The following is a 19,743-nucleotide window of genomic DNA, read 5'->3' as shown; positions in this document are numbered from 1 at the left end:
CGTCACCGCCTTTCCAGCAGCAGTAATGGCTGGGGATCGGCCTTTAATGCATGGGCCCTGGGGCCACCTCTTCAAATCATCATTGGCAGGGCAGCCACTGGCCAGGAAGACTTAGGTAGAGAGTGCGATTGAGGGCCCAGCATGGCTCCTCCAACGTGGAGGTAGGAGAATCATGTTTCAGAGCTGATCAGGGCAAATTTGGGAGAAAGGGCTGCGACGTGCCTCAAGTGGTAGAGCGTTTGCTTATCCTGAGTTCAGCTGGAAGGAAAGGGCAGTGATAGGGAGCCATTGGCATCCGGCACGGCAAGCCCCTTCTCCCCCCGCTCCCCTGGGGGCTCCGTGCAGGTGTTCTCGGCCACCGAGGGCAGGACGCACATCGAGCAGCGGCCAGATTGCAGCAGCTTCGTGATCGAGAGCGCCGAGCGCTCCGACGAGGGCCGCTACACCATCAAGGTCACCAACCCCGTGGGCGAGGACGTGGCCTCCATCTTCCTGCGGGTTGTGGGTAAGCAGAGGCGCAAAGAGGCCAGGGGTGACTCCTGAGGTGTTTGGGGCCACCTGATGCTCTTGTCCCCTCCCCCTAGATGTCCCCGACCCTCCGGAGGCCGTGCGTGTCACCTCCGTGGGAGAAGACTGGGCCATCTTGGTGTGGGAGCCGCCCAAGTACGACGGTGGCCAGCCAGTCACTGGTGAGGCCCCGCCCCCTGTGACCTCTGAACTCCCTTCTCTCTGCTCCTTGACCCCCGCCCCCAAGGAGCTTTTTAGCATCCTCTTTGGCCCAACCTGGGATCTTGATTTCCACCTCATCTTTGGTCCTTCTTGATCCCTTTGGTTTCTCCCCTCATTTCTTTTTGTTTTTACAACACTGAGGCTTAGAACTCAGGGCCTGGTGCTTGCAAGGCAAGCACGCTACCACTCGAGCCCCATCCTCAACCCTTTTGCTTTCTGTTTTCAGAGAGGGTCTCCCACTTTTTCCGCCCCCTCCCCAGGCCAGCTTTGAACTGTGATCTTCCTACCTCTGCCTCTTGAGTAGTTGAGATTACAGATGTGCAGGACCATTCCCAGCCTCCATTATTCTTTATCCCCCAATCACTGACCTGGGAACATCCATAAGCCTGGGGTTTTCTGTGGTCTCTGATCCCTCAATTTCAAACCTATGATCTCCCGAGTCCCAAGCTCCCCCCAAGAACTCTGTGACCCCGCCCCCAAAAGAGGAAGCCAGAGGCTCTGGGCCTCTTCTTTTTTTTTTTTGCCAGTCCTGGGTTTGAGCTCAGGGCCTGAGCACTGTCCTTGGACTTTCTCAAGGCTAGAGCTCTACCACTTGAGCCTCAGCACCACTTCCGGCTTTTTTTTCCTATATGTGGTACCGAGGAATTGAACCCGGGTCTTCATGCATGCTAGGCAAGCACTTTAACCACTAGGCCAAACTCCCGGCCCTCTGGACCTCTTCTTGAGCCTGTCCTGTGACCCTGGCTGTCCTCCCTGCACTGGGCCCCCACGATGTCCCCTGACTCTGCTACTGCCCTTGGGGCTCCCCCAGGGTACCTCCTGGAGCGGAAGAAGAAAGGCTCCCATCGCTGGATGAAACTGAATTTCGAGGTGTTCACGGAGACGACCTATGAATCCACCAAGATGATCGAGGGCATTCTCTACGAGATGCGGGTGTTCGCCGTCAACGCCATCGGCGTCTCCCAGCCCAGCCTCAACACCAAGCCCTTTATGCCCATCGGTAACAAGGATGGCCCCTTGTGACTCACTGACCCTATGCCCTGGCCTTTGACCCACAGACTGCCAACTTTGGACCCCTCTTGTCCCTCAACCTAGCACGTGGACCTCTCATCCCAACACCCGTGTCCTCCTGACCCAGCACCCGAACCGCAGACATCCTGGGTCGAGGCCTCTGCCCTGGCACCTGACTGCCTGGCTGGCCGCCAACCTGCAGCCTCCCTCCTCCCCCTGACCTTGGAAACTACCTTGCTTGGAGAGTTTTTGAGACAGGGCCTCACTCTGTGGTCTCCCCCCCCCTCGCCCCGCTTCAGCCTCCTGGGTGCTGGGATTTCAGGCACGCCTCACTGCTCTTTTTTTTTTTTTGTCAGTCGTGGGACTTGAACTCTGGGCCTGGACCCTGTCCCTGAGTTCTATCAGCTTAAGGCTACTGCCCTACCCCTTGAGTCATGGTGCCACTAACTATTTTCTGGTGGTTAATTGGAAATAAGAGTCTCACAGACTTTAGTGCCGGGGCTGGCTTTGAACCTCGATCCTCAGATCTCAGCCTCCTGAGTAGCTAGGATGACAGGGTGACCACTGCGCCTGGCCTGGCCACCACCCCAGTAATCTCTTCCTTGTCTAGAAAACCCCACCTCCGACTCCTGCTGATCCCTGTTCCCCCTTTCCCTGGGTCTCTACAGCCCCCACGAGTGAACCCCAACACCTGATGGTAGAGGATGTGACAGACACCACCACCACTCTCAAGTGGAGGCCTCCAGACAGGATCGGGGCGGGCGGCATCGACGGCTACCTGGTGGAGTACTGCCTGGAAGGCTGTGAGTGTCCCCTCCCTGCCCAGGGGACTCTAGGCCAGGGAATGGAGAGCTGGGGTCCCACAGGCCCTGGAGCTTACCATGGGGCAGGCATTGCCACATGGCCGTGGCAGGCTGGCTGAGGGTCAGGGGCCAAGCCAGATACTGATGACTGCGTCCTCCCTCCCTCCCTCCCTCTGCTCTCCCCATGTCCTTCCTCCACACAGCAGTGGCCTTCCATCCCTCTGTCTGTCCTTCCATGTATTTCCTACCTCAGCCTTCTGCCTTCCATCTACCCATCCACCCTTAGCATCTAGCCAACGGCCTGCTCAGCCTCAACCTGCCTTCACCCGGCCCTCCCTCTTTCCCCCTCCTTCCCTCCCTCCCTCTCTCCACCTCTTCTTCCTCTCCCCCCTTCCTCAATACAGGTTTTGAGCTCAGAGCTGCCCCTCCCACCCCAGTATTTCCCCACTGAAACCATGCCCCCCAGTCCTTTGGTTTTGGAGCAGGTCTCACTCGCTTTGCCTGGGCGGCCTCGATCCTCCAGCCTCCCGAAGGGCTGCACTGCGCTAAGCGGCTGCGCGCTGCCCTGTGGGCTGTGGGCTGCGGTGCCCGCAGTGAGGCTCAGGGCACGGCGGGGGCGCGGAGCCGGGGGTGGGGAGGGGAGGGCCCGGGCCTGAGGTCTCGGCCCCTCTGTCCAGCCGAGGACTGGGTCCCCGCCAACAAGGAGCCGGTGGAGCGGTGCGGCTTCACGGTCAAGGACCTCCCCACCGGGGCGCGGATCCTCTTCCGCGTGGTGGGCGTCAACATCGCGGGGCGCAGCCTGCCGGCCACGCTGCTGCAGCCGGTCACCATCCGGGAGATCGTGGGTGAGCCCCCCGCGCCCGTCCCGGGGGGGCGACCCCGGGGCCGCGGCCCCGCTGAGCCCTGTGTGTGCGCCCTCAGAACAGCCCAAGATCCGCCTCCCGCGCCACCTGCGCCAGACCTACATCCGCAAAGTCGGCGAGGCGATCAACCTCGTCATCCCCTTCCAGGTGCCGGCGGGGCGGGGTCGGGGTGGGCGGGGCCGGGTGGGCGGGGCGGGGCGGGGATCCCGGGACCCCCCCCCCCCCGGGCCGCGCTGACCCCGGCTCCCCCGCAGGGCAAGCCCCGGCCGCAGGTGGTGTGGACCAAGGGCGGGGCCCCGGTGGACCCGGGGCGCGTGCACGTGCGCACCAGCGACCTGGACACGGTGTTCTTCGTGCGCCAGGCCGCGCGCTCCGACTCTGGGGAGTACGAGCTGAACGTGCAGATCGAGAACATGAAGGACACGGCCACCATCCGCATCCGGGTCGTGGGTGGGCGGCGGGGGATGGAGGAGGGCCGGGGGGGCGCGATGGGGCGGAGGTGGGGCTGGGGGGGTCGGGCCAAGGGAACCCGCCGGGGAACCGCGCTGGAGACGCTGGGCTCTAGACCGGCGGGGGCGTGGCCGCGGTGACGTAGTCCCCGGTGGGCGTGCCCTTGGGTGGGTGTGGCCACAGGACGCCGCTCTTCGGAGTCTCCTTGAGTGGGTGTGGCTTCGGCGGGCGTGGTCAGCGTAGGACACACCCACGCGTGGGCGTGGCCAGAGTGCCAGCGTGTCTAGAAAGCCTGAAGTCCCAAGTTCAAACCCCGGGACGTCCCCAAACAATATTTTCTTTTTTTTTCATGTTTTAAAAAAGTTTTCAATTATTATAAAGGTGATGTACAGGGGGATACAGTTACATAAGTCAGGCAAAGAGCACACTTCTTTTTGGACAATGTCACCCCTTCCCTCTCTGTCTCCCAACCCTGCCCACATTTTGTCTAGTTCATTTCCAACATAGTGCTTAGTACCCAAAACAGTTTTAATTTAACGTTGAAAATAAAGGAGAGAGGAGAACGCAGAATCCAGAAGGAAGGGAGGAGGGGGAGACTGGAAAGAGGAGAGAAGCAGCAGCCATCGGAGACCCGGGCACTACTGTGCTTCCAGAAAAGGCAGGGCCCCCTGAGAACGTGATGGTGAAGGAGGTGTGGGGCACCAACGCCCTGGTGGAGTGGCAGCCCCCCAAAGACAATGGCAACAGCGAGATCACTGGATACCTCGTACAGAAAGCCGACAAGAAGACCATGGTGAGAGAAGAGGGGGGCTAAGGAAGGGCATGGGGAAGGGAGAGGGGGCCGAGGGGCAGGGAGAGAGACCCTGGCTAGGCTGAGCTGCGATACATGGTGGGTCTCTTTACTCATTAAAGGAAAACTCCACTGTGCCATCCACTGGTTATTGTTGGCAGTGCCGGGGGTTAATCAGGGCTTCACACTCGCTAGTCACTCGCTAGTGACTTCTTGAGTCACTCCGTCAGCCCATGTTGTGTTGTGTTTTCAGATAGGCTCTCAGTCTCAGTCCTCAGCTTGGATTTTCATCCTCCTACTTGTGTTTCCCACATTGCTGGGGTGACAGGCATGTGACATTTTGCCTGGCCCTGGTCAGCCCCTCATCTCCACCCATTCTGGTTCAGACCTCAGTCCCCTAGGACTGGCTCCCCCACTTTACAGCTTGCGCCAGGGCTGCATTCTTTTCCAGGCTGGAGAGTATCCACGGCGGGGGGCGCGGGAATCTCACTAGTCCATCCATTGACCTCCTGGTAGCATTGTGGATGGGCTGAGAGGCTTGTCAACACCGGGGTGCACTTTTCTCCCCCCTTCTGTCTGTGCTCACGGGTGCGTGTCTCCCTTGTCCCTTGTGTCCCCATGCCAGGAGTGGTTCAATGTGTACGAGCACAACCGCCACACCAGCTGCACCGTGTCCGACCTCATCATAGGCAACGAATACTACTTCCGAGTGTTCAGCGACAACATCTGTGGGCTCAGTGACTCCCCAGGGGTCTCCAAGAACACCGCCCACATCCTCAAGACAGGTGGGGCGCCCCTCCCCGGGCCTGCCTAGACACCCACCCTCCCCTCTGCTGGGACTCTGAGTTGAGGATCGAGGTTTGGGGGGTCAGCGATCCCCTTACAGGTGTCTTCCTCCCCAGGCATCAGCTTCAAACCACTGGAGTACAAAGAGCATGACTTCCGGACGCCGCCCAAGTTCCTGACGCCTCTCATGGACCGGGTGGTGGTGGCGGGCTACACTGCCGCTCTCAACTGCGCCATCAGAGGCCACCCCAAGGTGCTGGGGTGGGGCCCACCACACCACATCTCCTTCCTTCCCAAGTTTGTTTTTTTTTTCTATTTGTTGTGGGGCATGAACTCGGGGTCGGCGCTGTCCCAGCTGTCTTGCTCAAGGCTAGCACTCTGCCACCTGGTGCCGCAGCACTGCTTCTGGTTTTCCGGTGATTACTTGAAGATGAGTCTCATGGACTTTCCTGCCTAGGCTGGCTTTGAACCATGATATGCGGGTCTCAGCCTTTTGAGTAGTTAGGGTGACAGGTGTGAGCGCCCAGCCCAAAGTGTTTTTTGGGTTTTTTGCCAGCCCTGGGGCTTGAACTCAGGGCCTGAGCACTGTCCTTGGATTTTCTCAAGGCTAGAGCTCCACCACTTGAGTCAGTCACAGCACCACTTCTAGCTTTTTCTGTGTATGTGGTACTGAGGAATCGAACCCAGTTCTTTGTGCATGCTAGGCAAGCACTCTACCACTAGGCCAAACTCCAGGCCCCTAAGTTCTCTTTTGTGTGTGTGTGTGTGTGTGTGTGTGTGGTCCTGGGGCTGGAACTCAGATCCTTGAACTCTCCCTTAGCTTTTTTTGCTTAAGGCTGGTGCTCTACCACTTGCGCCATAGCTCAGCTTCCAGCCCTAATTGGAGATGAGTCTCCACTTGGTTAACTGGAGATGAGTCTCACAGAATTTCCTGTTCAGGCTGGTTTGGAGCTGCAGTCCTCATATTTCAGCCTCCTGGGTAGGTGGGATGACAGGGCGTGAGGGTCAGCAAATAATCCTGGCCACTCAGCCAAGAGGAGCGGCAGACCCCCCACCCCGGGCCCCCGAGACGCTGTCTTCCTCTCTTTTGCCCTTTCCCCAGCCGAAGGTGGTGTGGATGAAGAACAAGATGGAGATTCGCGAGGACCCCAAGTTCCTGATCACCAACTACCAGGGCATCCTGACACTGAACATCCGCCGCCCCTCGCCCTTCGACGCCGGCACCTACTCCTGCAGGGCCTTCAATGAGCTGGGGGAGGCCCTGGCCGAGTGCAAGCTGGACGTCCGAGGTGAGCAGGGCGGTCCCGGCTGGGAGGACCCTCCGCCAACCCCCGGGGTGCTGCTGAGTGGAGTGGACTGGGAGGCCGGTGGGGTCCTAGCTGGGAGAGCAGGGGTGTGTTACAGAGAAGGCAGCGCAGGCTGGGTGCAGTGGTTCCTGCCTGCAATCCCAGCAACATGGGAGGCAGAGAGTGGGAGAGTCAAGGCATGAGTTATGGGGAACCCACCTGGACAGCAGGAGGAGGGCCGGGCTCCAGATGGGGGTGAGCCAGCCTTCCCCCCTGCTGCTCACCTGCATGGGGGGAGGGCTGGGGATGTGGGAGGGGCCTGGGTCCACCCCTCCCCGTCTCATTCCCACAGTGCCACAGTGATGCGAGACCCCCCCCACCTGTCAAGGCAGTTGAGTTGCAACTTTATTGCTGTACCCGTGGGAGCAATGGAGGGGGTGGGCTCTCACTTCCGGAGTTATGAGTTTCAACAAGAGCGTTGCATCCACGGTCACGTGTCTATCCTTGTCTGTCTGCGCGGCTCCCACCTCCTGGAGAAGGCTCAGTCATTCTGGGATGGGCAAGGTAGCTGCCATATTCCAATGGCAACTTTAGTGCCAGCCTTGTTGCCATGGCAGCCACAAAGGGTCAAAGGCAAACCGTTATTATGTGGTGGGAGCCCTGGACCAGGGCCAGGCTGGAGAGGCGCCAAGGGTGAGGCCCAAGGAGTGGGGAAGACAGGGTGAGCAGGCAACACTGCCACAGCGCCCAGGGCCTGGTGGTTGATTAAGTGCCGGATCTTTATTAACTTTAATAATTCATCTGTCTGCCCTGAAGTCATCTGCATTCATCTGTGGCCCTTGGGAGAACCATGGGGGATGTTGGCAGACTCAGAGTCCCCAAAGTTCAGAGGCCTGAGGGTCCAGTCTGGCTTCCATGGTCTGGAGCTGGGAGGAGAGAGGAGCTGGCCTCAGACTGCGGAGGGCTGGGAGCCAGGGGCCGGGGAGGGGGGCGGTGCCCTGGCATGTCCAGTTCTCGCCTCCACATCTGCCCTTCTATTGCCCATTGCTCCAGCCTGCACACCCCTCCCTGGACCCCCTCCCAAGCCCGAGGGCTGGGGGAAGCTGTATGTGTCCAGGACAAGAAACCATCTTAGTTTGGGGTCCCAGAATGTGCAGGCCCCCCCAGACCTGTGATAGCCTCCAGTCTCCTCAAGATTTCACTCCCCTAAGGCCTAAAGTCTCCCTATGAGTCCTTGGTCAGGCCCTGGGTCCAGGCCCAGCCTCCTCCCTCGGCCCCAGGTTCTGCCGCCCCAGGGACTCCCTGGCCCGGGCCTGGCCCTCACCTCCCCAGGCGGTGGCAGCAGCCCTTCATCGTCGTCGTCGTCATCGTCCTCGCTGTCCAGCACCGAGTCCTCCAGCGTGAAGGGCACCGCGACCTGGGCCGAGTGGAAGCGCAGGCGGTAGAGCAGCCGCACCCACTGGCCGAACTCGCGCTCCCGGGTCTCCGGTGGCGCCCGCAGCTGCAGGTAGAAGGCGCGGCCCGTGCGGAACTTGACCTTGAGCTGCAGGCGGCTCTCATCGTGGACGAAGAGCTGGACAAACTGCAGGGGGAACAGCCTGTGCGGGAGAGGCGAGGGGCGGCCTCAGGTGTGGCTCTGTGCCGCCACCACCCCGGCCCTGCAGGAGGACGTCCTGCCCTGCCGCCTCTGTCCCTCCAGCCAAGCTGGCCGCACTGCTCCACCAGCGCAGCCGGCTCTGTCCTGCCCCAGGTCCTTGGCACTGGCTGTGTCCCCCTACCTGAAACCCTCTTTCTCCACCTGCCTCCCGGCTTCATCTCCCTCGGCTTTCCTCAGGAAGCACCTGAGACCTCAGAGGGTCTCTCCTGGCCTATTTCAAACGTCGTCAGACCCCACCAGAGTCTATTCTGTCTTACATATACTTCATTTATTGTTCATGTTCACAGTGGAACATGAATTGCGGGGCAGAGATGTGGGCCTCATCTGCCCACTACTTTTCCCTAGTACCTGAGCTGGCATTTGCAAGTGCTTTTCCTCTTAGCATGATGCCTAGGCAGACGGGGCTTTTAGCCAAAGCCAGTAAAGAGGAAATGCAAGCAAGACTTGAACCTAGGCCATTTAAAGGCTGGTGACACATATCCATAATCCTGGCTGCTCAGGAGGCTGAGATCTGAAGGTCAAGGTTTGAAGCCAGCCCAGGTAGGAAAGTTGGTAAGGCTCTTATCTGCAATTAACCACCAAATAGCCAGAAGTGGAGGCATGGCTCAAGTGGTAGAGTATTAACTCGCTTTGAGCAGAAAAGTCAGTGAGGGCCAGGAGTTTGACTTAGTGGTAGAGTGCTTGCCTAGCATGCATGAAGACTGGGTATGATTCCTCGGTAACATATATGGAAAAGCCAGGAGTGGTGCTGTGGTTCAAGTGGCACAGCTCTAGCCTTGGAGAAAAAGCACAAGGACAGTGCTCAGGCTCTGAGTTCAAGTCCCAGGACTGGCCAAAGAAAAAAGTCAAGTGAGAGGGTAAAGGTCCCAGTTCAAGCCCCAGTACCAGCACGCGCGCGCACACACGCACACACACACACACACACACACACACGCACACACGCGCACACAACACACACACAGTTTTTCACTTAGGTCAGGAGGGTAAATAAAAGATTATAGTCTTGAATGTGTTTATTGCTATCCTCATTTCGGGGCGGGGGGGTCATGGGGCTTGAACTCTGGGCCTGGGTTCTGTCCCTGAGCTCTTCAGCTCAAGGCTACTGCCCTACCCCCTTGAGCCACAGCCCCACTTCCTGTTTTCTAGAGATTAAATAGAATCTCAAATTCTTTAGTGCCCCGGACTGGCTTTGAACCTCGATCCTCAGATCTCAGCCTCCTGAGAGCTAGGATTACAGGTGTGAGCTCCCACACCTGGCCTCATCTTTTTTTTTTTTTTGTCAGTCATGGGACTTGAACTCTGGGCCTGGGTGCCAGCCCTGAACTCTTCAGCTCAAGGCTATCATCCTACCCTTGAGCCAAGCCCCACTTCTAAAGGTTAATTGGAGATAAAAGCCTCAGGTCCTTTTGTGCCCAGGCTGGCTTTGAACCTTGATCCTCAGATCTCAGCCTCCTGAGTACCTAGGATGACAGGTGGGAGCCACTGTGCCCAGCATCATTTTTTTTTCCCCAGCATCATTTTAAGACAGGGTCTCACTAATAAAGCTAGGCTGGCCCAGAACTCTTGGTCCTCAAACAAACTAAAGCAGCGATGATGTGCATGGATCAAGGGGTCATGGCATGCAGAGATGCTGCATCAGTGACTACCCTCCTGACCTCTGCAAGGTGTCACTGGGGGCTGTCCCTTTCTCCCCTGGCCATCTAGTCACTGATTTCCAGTCCTTGTGGAATGTGGTCTTGGGTAGAAATCAGTCCAGAGGACTGGCAGCCACCAGCAGTCCTGGCCCAGGGGGTCTGGGTACCAGAGCAGCAGGAGGAGAGGGATAGACCAGACAGGACAGTCACCCGAGGAGCTGCAGGCGTCCGTTCTCCTTGGCAGGACCAGCTAGCAATAACAGGTCAGGGAGTTCCAGGGCTGGACTGGAGGCTGCCACCCCCATCGTCACTTTGTTGGCGATTTCTCCAAACCGAGTCACCTAGGGGCACAGGCCAGAGGTTAGAGACAGGTAGACAGAAAGTGGAGTCAGGATCAGAGTGGAGTTGTAAATCACATTGGGGACCAGATATCTTGGAGTTAAAGGGCAAGAATCACATGGATGTGATATCTGGGGAAACTGAGGCAGGGGACACAGAGGCCAGGGCTCATAATCAATCTAAAAGACCGAACCGGGGAGGGGTGAGGTCAGAGGTCACTAAGTGTTAGAGGTAAGCAAACCTGTGCCATGGATAATGGGGGAACAGCGATTCGTCACATGGGGGAGGCTCTAGGGTAGGAGGGCTCTGGGGCTCCACACCTGCACGAAGTTACTCTCAAAGATGTGGAAGTCCCGCAGCTGGTCGAACTCGCCGCTCAGGAGGTGTCGTTGGAGCCGTCCAAGACGGCCATGGGGTTGGGCTGGAAGCAGGGGGCGTTCTAGAGGGGTGAAGTTTGGGGATCTATCCCAGGCTAGGCCTGGCTGCTCCAGCAGGTAGGGCCCAGGGCAGTACTGCGTCGAGGTAGATGGGAAGACTACAAGTTTCCCGATCGCTGACCCCATCACCTGGTGCCCTCACTGATCCCCTCGCCGGGGCCAGCCCCCCCTGGCCTGGCTCTGCTTCTCACCTGCCATCCCACCTGGGCCCGCCTCACCTGCTCCACCAAGGGCGGACTCTAGAGATCCCTGCCCCAGCTTCATCGCAACGCCACGCCCCTGGGCGGGAGCAGCGGGAGGAGCCAGGGTAGAGAAAAGAGGGGGCGGAGCCACGGATTGTGGCGTCACAGAGGGGGCGGAGCGCGCAGTGACGTCACCGCCGACGCGCGCGGTGATGACGGCACCCGAGGGCGGGTTTTGGCGGCCTGGCCCGCGCCGGCGGCCCACCGGCCCCAGTGCGCAGGCGCCGGCGTCGGCGCAGACTCCAGAGCGTCGGGCTGCGGCTCCGGCTGCCCCCGGCCAGCTCTGCGGCACCCAGCTCGGCTCTGCCTCTTGGCTGGTGGGAAGGCGCCGTTATGGCGGCGGCCGGTGCCGGGGCAACCCGGCTGTTCCTGCTCTTGCTGATGGCGGCAGCGGTGCCTAGTCGGGCCCGGGGCAGCGGCTGCCGCGCCGGGACCACTGCGCGGGGGGTGAGTGACCACGAGCTCTGTACCGTGGCCGACGGAAGTGTTTTCTCGGTCGGGAGGTGGATTCAGGCGGGCGGCGGGCGGCGGGGTGGCGGCCAGGGGTTAGAGGACACGGGAAAGCGAGGCCCCCTCGGCACGGAGGGAGCGTGGCCTGCGCGGGGCGGCAGAGATTGACGGGTCGACAGGTTCGGGGCTTGAATGTGACAATGGGCGGGGCCAGGGCGGAATCCGTCTGCGGATTGGCTGTCGCGAATTAGGGGCGGAGCCAGTGCCCTCTAATGCGGGGATCTGAGACGCTCGTGAATATGCGCAAGGGGCGTGGCCAGGAAGGAGCACTGGCGAATCAGGTGTCAGAGTGTCAGCGTGCACGTCGTGAGGGCGTGGCTCCGGGCTCAGCGTGCGCTGTGCGTGAATGTGCGTGAAGCTCCGGGATCGCTGAGCAGCCGGGGCTGGAAGGAGGTGGAAGATGCAGAGGCAGAAATTTGAAGATGAGAAAGGGTCGGAATGTGGAATGCACTTGACAGGGGTCGGGCCTCGGGTCTTTTGGGCTATTGGCTATCTGGACCGTTAGGGTGAAAACAAAGACATTTGGAGGATAATCTTTGGAGATGGAGGCTGCCCTTTAATGCATGAATAATGCAAGAATGTTTATGAAGTGAACTGGAAATGGTTGCCTGGGAAATTAAGGAAATGCTTGAGCACGTTTGTAGGGGTGGATGGGAGTCAGGATTATGAATATTCATGAGTGGGCGTCTCCTGCAGGATAGGGGTGTATGAATTGGATGTGAGCAGAGATGAGTCTTCTAGCCTGCCGTGGGTCCTGTGGGTGCTGTCCTGTTGAGACCTAGGGTGATCCTCACCCTGGGGACCCTGTCTCTCCTGCAGGCTGGGGCTGAAGGCCGAGACAGCGAGGGCTGTGGCACCTTGGGGCTGTTGCTGGAGCATTCCTTTGAGATTGGTGAGTCCCACAGTGTCTTCACCTGGAAGGAAGCCTGGTGGTGCTTTTGCAGAGGGCAGGATGTGGTGGAAGTGTCCCCAATTGGCAGGTGGGAAACTGGGGTTCTGGTTGAAGAAGCCACCTGGTTACCCTAGGGTGGAGACCAGGATGAGGCTTGAATCCCTGATCTTTTCCCCTTGCCACCATTGAAAGGGAAGGTGGTCACTGAGTCTGGACCCCTTCCCTCCCAGATGATACTGCCAACTTCCGGAAGCGGGGCTCACTGCTCTGGAACCAGCAGGATGGCACTTTGTCTCTGACGCAGCGGCAGCTCAGTGAGGAGGAGAGAGGCCGACTTCGGGTGAGGTGGGGACCTGTGCTGGGCCTCCTGGCAGGTCTGTCAAGCCTGGACACTGTGCCTCTCACTGTTGCCCTTCTCTGCATGTCCTGAAGGATGTGGCAGCCCTGAATGGCCTGTACCGGGTCCGAGTCCCCAGGCGGCCAGGGTCATCTGACAGTCCAGAAGTTGGCGGCTATGTCTCTTCCTTTGTCCCGGCGGTAAGTCAGTGATGGGTCTCCCCTCATCCTGTTGAATTCAGGCCTGTGCCTAAGGTAGCAGGCCATTGCTGGGGTCTGGTGGGATAGAAGAGCAGCAGCCTCTTTTCCCTAACCCTGCCCTGCCCTGTCGGTGGCACCCCGCCGCAGTGCTCACTGGTGGAGTCGCACCTCTCAGACCATCTCACCCTGCACGTGGATGTGGCTGGCAATGTGGTAGGCGTGTCGGTGGTGACGCACCCTGGGGGCTGCCGGGGCCACGAGGTGGAGGACGTCGACCTGGAGCTGTTCAATACCTCTGTGCAGCTACGGCCACCGGGAACAGCCCCAGGGTGAGGAATGGGACTGGACTGGGGGAGGAGAAGAGTCTGGCAGGGAGGGAGGTCCTCGCATCCTTTGCCGCTCTCCCAGCTGGCTGTCCTGGGGTATCAGGGTTCCCCCTCATCCCTTCCCTTCCCCCTGCAACCCCCAGCCCTGAGACAGCAGCTTTCATCGAGCGCCTGGAGATGGAGCAAGCCCAGAAGGCCAAGAACCCCCAGGAGCAAAAGTCCTTTTTCGCTAAATATGTGAGTGGAGCTGACCTGCCCTCCCTTCTCAGGTCCTACCCAGCTGGCCGGCCTCCCTTTCCTGATCATTGTCCCCAACACCTCCCTGTGGGCCTCCCTGCATCAGCTCAGACCCAGAACAGCAGGGTGGGTGTCCTTAGGAGCCCAGGCAGCCCCTCCGGGATGGAGACCTGTAGGCACTCCAGTCCGGGTCTTGTTGGGGAAGGGTTACGGGTGGCCAAGGTAGGCAGGCAGGAGGGGCAGGGCCTGCTGCAGACGGGAGATAAGGCAGTGGGTGTGGCCAGTGGTGGGTGTGGCCTGCAGGAGGCGGGACCGGGAGGTGACGGGCGTGGCCTACCGGGGTGGGGAAGGGAGATGGGGGCGTGGTCAGCAGGGGGCGGGGCAGAGGCCGCAGGGGGCCTGCTGGGAGGCCCGGGTCCCCTGAGCGGGCACTGCGGGGCGCCGGGCGGGGTTGCCCAGCGGGGCAGGGCCTGCGCAGCCTGAAGCCCAGGTTAGGGCGCAGGCCCAGCCAGGTTAGGGTGCGGCGCCTGCGGGTGGGAGGGAGCCGGCGCCCCGGACATGGCCCCGCTGCCCCAGCGGGCTCTCAGCTCCTGGCCCCCCCGGGCCCCTGACCTGTGCCCCTCCCTCCTCAGTGGCACCTCATCCTGGGGGGGGCCGTGTTGCTCACAGCCCTGCGTCCTGCCGCCCCGGGGCCCGCGCCAACGCCGGAGGCCTGAGTGAGGACCAGCCCGCCCCGCCCCGTAGTGCCTAGGGAACCCGCCCTGCTGGCGCCCCACTCACCCTCCGCCTGTCTCTCTGTCTGTCCGTCTGTCCCGTGGCCGCAGTGGATGTACATCGTGCCTGTGGTCCTGTTCCTGATGATGTCGGGGGCGCCGGACGCCGGGGGCCAGAGCGGGGGCGGCGGCGGCGCGGCCGGCGGCGGGGGCCGCTGAGCGGGGGCTCCCCCCCCCCCCCCCCGCAGGCCGCCCGGCCGGCCCGCGGCCTCCCCGAGCCCCTGCCTTCCTATTGGCCGAGAGGTGGCAGGTTTGGGGCGTGCGTGCCGCCCCCCAGCCTCGTGGACTCCCAGACCCCAGCCCTGGGCTCCCCGCCTTGACCCCAGGCCCGTCCTGCCGCTTGGGAACATGCCCGCTCCTCTCCAGCCTCCGTGCCTTTGCCGGGGCAGCCTCCCGGCCCTCGCCCTGACCCCGGTGGACTGGGCCTCTGCTCTGGGATGTGCTGGCTGGGCTTCCCCGTGCCAGGCCAAGGAAACCAAAGTTCCACTAAGGTTGAGGGCAGAGGCGGGCCGAGGCCCCCCCCCACTGGACAGACCCTGCGCCAAGCAGCCCGGGCTCCTGTGGGTGGGGTCTTTGGATGCTGGCTCGAGTGCCTGCGGCAACAGACGGCTCCTGTGAGCTGGTGGCACCTTCAGAACTGCAAGGCCTCTCCCTCCTTCTCCCTCCCTTCCTCCCATGCCTACCCCCAGCAGTTTTGTTTGTAGTTTGGTTCTGAGACAGGGTTGCCAACTTTACCCAGGCTGCCCTTTCGTTTGGGACCGGTCTGCCTCCACCTCCCAAGGAGCTGGGATTATAGGCAGGTGTCACCAGGCCCACTTCAGATCTTAACTGTCTAGTGAGATGCCTTCTCCCCAAAGCGTTCTTCAAGGAGCCTGGGGTCTCTACATAGATGACTGTATTCTTTCAAGCTGGCCCTAGTCAGTTCTGAGTTCCTACAGGCTCCCCAGGGCTCTGTCCTTATTAAACTTGTCTCCCAGATCTTGCCGTTCATCCACTGTTTTCCATTTATGGGCTGGGATATGCCGAGCCTGCACCACCACTGGCTCCCGGCCACACCCCAGTGCAGCAGGACAGCCAGCTGCCCTCAGTGCTCTGCACCCTTTCTCTTGCAGCCTCTGCCAGAGGAGTTCCCAGCTCCTTCCACTAGCTCCTGTTCAGGGGTGTTCAGGGGTGTTGGTCAACAGATTTCCTGATTCTTTTGTGCAAGATCCTGACATCATTCTTGGATAGGGAGGGTGTGTGTGTGAAAGAGAGAAATGGTGACACAAGTGGCCCCGTTGCTACTCTGATGCACAATTGTCACCCTCACCCCAGACCCACACGAGTAGTACCTCTTCACCTCTTCACCCCAGCCCACACCCTCCTGCTCTCCAGCCCTGTGGCCCAGCTCACCTCCCCACTGCACAGTAGCCCTGAGATCCTTGTTTCCAGAGCCTCCTGGACAAGGCCTTGCTCTGGCCTTGGCCAGGACACTACCCACCATTCCCCCTCTCCTCCCTACAGCCTTACCACTTCCCTGTGGCCACAGCCAGGCTCAGGCCTCATTCCCCCCAGCTCACTGTCACAGGAATTCTGATGGCAGAGCTGGTCACATAGCTGCCCCCCGCCCCCCAGGATGGAATCTTACCCCTTTGGCCAGGCCTCAGGTACTGCTGCTCCCGCTCCCTGCAGCCCCCCTCCTGCCTCCACAGCAGCCATGCTCCTTCTGGCCACAACCTCATCTGCCATGGCTCCACCTCTGTCTCCACTCTTGGGACCTAGCCCAGCCCTTTAGGGAACTGACCCAGCCCTGACCTGTTCCTGCCTGTTCTCCTGATTTCCAGCACGGTTTTCTGCTGGCATCTAGCATGTACTCTTAGGGTAGGGAAGTCCAGTTGTAGAATTTGGGAAGACTTTTGTCCTTCATCGGCTTGTAGAAATGAAGCTATAGGCTTCTTAACCTCAGGGAGGCTCCATGTTGGGGAGCAGGGGTTCTGTCTTCGTCTCTGTCTGTGGCCCACCCACCTTGGCTTGCATTCACCATAACCCAAGTTCCATCTGTCAGCCATGATGCAGCCCCCAAGAGTTTCCCTGAGGAGGGGGTGCAGGAGAGGCTGGCACAGTGAGGGGCTTGGGAATTCAGAGGTACAAACTAGCCCGAGTCAAGCTTTCTGGACATGTTTCATATTAAGAGTAAAGTTGGTCACATCTACAGAATTTTGCAGGTATTCCCCCAACCCAGGGCCCCTCTCCCTCCCCCAGGTGTCCTTTTTGGGAGGCCCAAACTCAGTGTCTAATACAGCAGGGTAGCAGTCCCGCCCGCTGCCAGCAGAGGGCAACGGTCCCATAGTCAATGCCTTCCTGGAAAGTTGGCGTCTCCTCTTCCTGAGCCATGTTGGTCCTCTGGGCAGGATCAGGTCAGGCGGAGCTTCTGTCATAGCAGCTGCTGTCCTCATGGGTGCAGTTTTCCCACCTGGGTGAGGTCCTCAGGAACTGAAGAGACGCCTGCAGCTGGACGAGATGGTGGGACAGGACAGGCCCCCATCCTCACCCCGCCCCACCTTACCCACCCATCCCTCCACAGCCCTCCGCACCAGGCTCCGACTTGCGTCCAGGTGGCTCTGCCCCTTTCCTCTGTTCTGTGGGCCTGTAGGCAATTTGCTTCCCCGGAGCCTTTCCCAGATCTCTCCTTCCTGGGCCTGGTTCCTCCAGCCAATGTCCAGCATCCAGGACAGAGAGAGGAGAGAACGGTGTCAGCTGTGCCCCCAGTGCCCAGCCTCCTGCCACAGGCCTCCAAGGCTTCTTGTGGCCATCCCCACCCTGCAGAATCTGCCCTGTGGATTCCACCCCCAGGGCAGCACAGAGAAGGAGGGGAGGGGCTGGAGGGCTCTCCACACTGCAGGACGGACCAGGCCCCAAGGAGGAGAGGAAGGGGGGGATGAGAACAGGGGAAAAGATAGAGGAGGGAAGAGAAACGAGGAGTGTAAGGACCACAGGGGGACTGCAGGGAGAGGAGGCAGGAAGGAGATGGAGAGAGGGAGGGGGGTGGTAGGGAAAGCCCAGAGGCAGAGGCAGGGCTGAGGGGTAAGGGCGCCAGGAACTGAGCGGGAAGCTGTGGTGGTCAGGGATGCTGAGGGGGGGGTAGGAGGACAGGGCAGCACGTGAGACAGTGCGGAGAAATCCTGGGCTGCAGAGGAGAGAGAATGTGTGACACTAGAAAGGAAAGGGGGTGACAGTCCAAGGAGGAGACATAGGGATGGGTGGAAGGAAAGAGAGAAGGCAGAGGAGGAGACAGGAGGACCAGGGAAGTGGAGGACAGGAGGAAGAGGGACAAAGGAAGAAAAGGTTGAAAGCTGAGTAAAGAAAGGACAGGAAGAAGAGGAGAAGGAAAGAGAAGAGAAGAGGAAGTCTAGAAGTAGCTGGGAAGACGTCAGAGGAGGTGGAGGTCCAGAATGGAGGGTTGGGGAGAAGGACCAGGAGAAAGGTTGAAAAGAGTAGGAGAAGGGAGGGCAAAGGAGACCAGAGGGCTCTGGAGTAGTGAGTGAGTTGGAATGGTGAGGAGGGAAAGTGAAAGAAGAGCAGGAGAGAGGAGATAGCCATGCACGGGCGTGGACGGAAGGAAGAGGAGGGTGCAGGAAGGAGCAGACATGGAGATGGTGGGGGAGGGAAATGGCAAGAAGACAAAGGTGAGGAGGAGGAGAGGGAGGAGGAGCAGGGGGTAGAAAAGGAGGATACAAAAGAGGCGGGGGAGGAGTTGAGGGACAAGAGATGGAAGGAGGGTTGTAATATGAAACAGGAGTGAAAGGAGAGGGAGTTGAGAGGTGGAGATAAAGCAGAAATGGAGGTGAGATGCAGATTTGAGGAGGAGGAGAGGAAAGGAGCAGATGAGAAAGGAGAAGGGAATGGAAGGATACAGCAGAGAAGGAAAAGTACAGATGAAGAGGGGGTGAAAGGAGATGGAGGAGGAGGAGGAGGAGGAATGAGATGGCAGAGGACGTGAAGAAAATGGAAGGTGGAGGAGGAGGGTGTGGAGGAAGAGGTGGAGGCGGAGTGGATGGAGGAGCAGGAGATGGAGGAGGAGGAAGAGGAGGACCAGCTGGAGGTGGCGGTGGGGAGGACCTGGGGGAGGAAAAGGTTTGTGACAGAGGGGGGTGGGAAGCGGGAGCTGGGGTACACGGAAGAGGGCTGATGAGGACGGGAAGGAAGAGGAAGGGGGGGTGGAGGCTGAGGTGGAGTGGAGGACAGGATGAGCCGACAAGAAACTCAGAGCAGCAACAGGAAGAGATCTAAGAGGACAAGGACAGAGAGGCCAAATGAGGGGCAAGGAGGAGGAGGAGGAGCAAAGGGGTGGAAGAGGAGGGTGTGTGACAGACGAGGAAGAGCAACGGTGAGAAGAGGAAGAGCCGTGAAGGAGGAGGAGACGGGGAGGAGGAGGAGACAGGGAGGAGGAGGAGACCGGGAGGACCGCTGAAGAGTGAGGGGTGAGGGGCGGGAAGAGGAAGGAGAGGCGATGCAGACAGTGGAAGAGGAGGAGATGGGACACGGGGAAGGGGATGATGGGACAGTGGAGGAGGAGAGGGAGAAAGAAAAGGTAGAAGAGGTGGAAAACAGGAGAAAGACGTCAGAGTGGGAAGAGATGCAGGGGGAGGATGAGAACCAGAGAAGGAGATAAACAAGAACGGAAAGGAATTTGAGGAGACAGCAGATAGAGGAGGAGAAGGAGGTGAAGATGAAAGAGGAAGAGATAAGAAGACAGGGAAGGGGGAGAAAGGGAGATGGAGGAAAACAGACAAGAAGTACAGGGGAGAGGAGAGGCAGAGGGGATAGTGTGAGAAGATAACTAGGGCAGGTGTGAGGAGCAGGAGGAGATGGAAGATAAGGGGTGAACGTGAGGATGAAGATTAGCACCCAGAAAAAGTGGAGAAGTACGAAGAGATGGAAGACGACGACAAGAGAAAGAAGAGATGGAAGAGGAGGAGACAATAGTAACTGAGATGGAGGAGGAGAGAGAGGCAAAGGTGGAAATAGAGAAGGGGGAGACAGTGGAAAGGGAGGCAGAAAGGGAGAATTGGGGGAAAGATAAAAAGAGGAGATGGAGGAGGAAAAAAGATAAGCCGGGGAAAGTGGGAGGAGATGGAAGGAGAGGGAGAGGGAATAGGAGATCATGGCAGAAGCTGAGAAAAGCTGATTCAACACAGGAAAGGAGGATAAGAAGATGGACACGGAGTGACAGAGGGGGATATTTGGAATAGGAAATACGTACACATTGGAGGAGGAAGGGATGGCGGCAGAGGAAGAGCTGGAGGAGGAGACGGAGAAAGGACAAGGTGATAAAGATGAGGAGATAGGTATTTCTGGGGGGAGACAGATTTCTAGATTAAATGGAGCCAAAGGATGAGGAAGAGAGGAGGTAGAGAATGAAGAAGATGATGAGGAAGAGGACGATGAGGAGACAGAAGAGG

The 19,743-nt window shown here is 59.5% G+C and overlaps 3 protein-coding genes across 5 annotated transcripts in view; 2 read left to right on the top strand and 1 right to left on the bottom strand.

Moving 5' to 3' along the window:
• Mybpc2 (myosin binding protein C2) overlaps window positions 1–7,443 on the top strand; it is a 37,855-nt gene extending 30,412 nt beyond the window's left edge. The window contains exons 21-32 of the mRNA XM_090321972.1: window positions 346–505; window positions 585–689; window positions 1,541–1,729; window positions 2,409–2,543; window positions 3,221–3,388; window positions 3,465–3,553; window positions 3,661–3,856; window positions 4,510–4,649; window positions 5,272–5,431; window positions 5,549–5,685; window positions 6,535–6,721; window positions 7,079–7,443. Of these exons, the coding sequence (XP_090178098.1) occupies window positions 346–505; window positions 585–689; window positions 1,541–1,729; window positions 2,409–2,543; window positions 3,221–3,388; window positions 3,465–3,553; window positions 3,661–3,856; window positions 4,510–4,649; window positions 5,272–5,431; window positions 5,549–5,685; window positions 6,535–6,721; window positions 7,079–7,443 (2,031 nt within the window). The remainder of the gene's footprint in view (window positions 1–345; window positions 506–584; window positions 690–1,540; window positions 1,730–2,408; window positions 2,544–3,220; window positions 3,389–3,464; window positions 3,554–3,660; window positions 3,857–4,509; window positions 4,650–5,271; window positions 5,432–5,548; window positions 5,686–6,534; window positions 6,722–7,078) is intronic.
• Window positions 7,102–11,112, bottom strand: Garin5a (golgi associated RAB2 interactor 5A). 2 transcript variants are annotated; one of them, XM_090322708.1, is made up of 5 exons: window positions 11,004–11,112; window positions 10,669–10,787; window positions 10,220–10,350; window positions 8,043–8,316; window positions 7,102–7,644 (listed from the first exon to the last, which is right to left on the bottom strand). In XM_090322708.1, the coding sequence occupies exons 1-5, from the start codon at window positions 11,047–11,049 to the stop codon at window positions 7,588–7,590; spliced, it is 627 nt and encodes a 208-aa protein (XP_090178834.1). In that variant the 5' UTR covers window positions 11,050–11,112; the 3' UTR covers window positions 7,102–7,587. The 2 variants fall into 2 exon arrangements, with proteins under 2 accessions (XP_090178834.1, XP_090178833.1); XM_090322707.1 differs by lacking the exon at window positions 11,004–11,112 and having other exon boundaries at window positions 10,669–10,970.
• Window positions 11,113–11,243: 131 nt separating this feature from the next.
• Window positions 11,244–14,499, top strand: Emc10 (ER membrane protein complex subunit 10). Of its 2 annotated transcripts, XM_090322710.1 has the most exons (8): window positions 11,244–11,474; window positions 12,357–12,429; window positions 12,660–12,769; window positions 12,862–12,966; window positions 13,114–13,295; window positions 13,436–13,529; window positions 14,162–14,245; window positions 14,354–14,441. In XM_090322710.1, exons 1-7 carry the CDS (start codon window positions 11,361–11,363, stop codon window positions 14,243–14,245), a joined length of 762 nt encoding a protein of 253 aa, XP_090178836.1. In that variant the 5' UTR covers window positions 11,244–11,360; the 3' UTR covers window positions 14,354–14,441. The 2 variants fall into 2 exon arrangements, with proteins under 2 accessions (XP_090178836.1, XP_090178835.1); XM_090322709.1 differs by lacking the exon at window positions 14,162–14,245 and having other exon boundaries at window positions 11,248–11,474; window positions 14,354–14,499.
• Window positions 14,500–19,743: the final 5,244 nt, after the last annotated feature.

This window comes from Megascapheus bottae, chromosome 31 (assembly GCF_031878675.1).
Source record: "Megascapheus bottae isolate mThoBot1 chromosome 31, mThoBot2.hap1, whole genome shotgun sequence".
Classification (NCBI taxonomy): Eukaryota; Metazoa; Chordata; class Mammalia; order Rodentia; family Geomyidae; genus Megascapheus; species Megascapheus bottae.
This window is presented reverse-complemented; position numbering and strand designations above follow the sequence as displayed.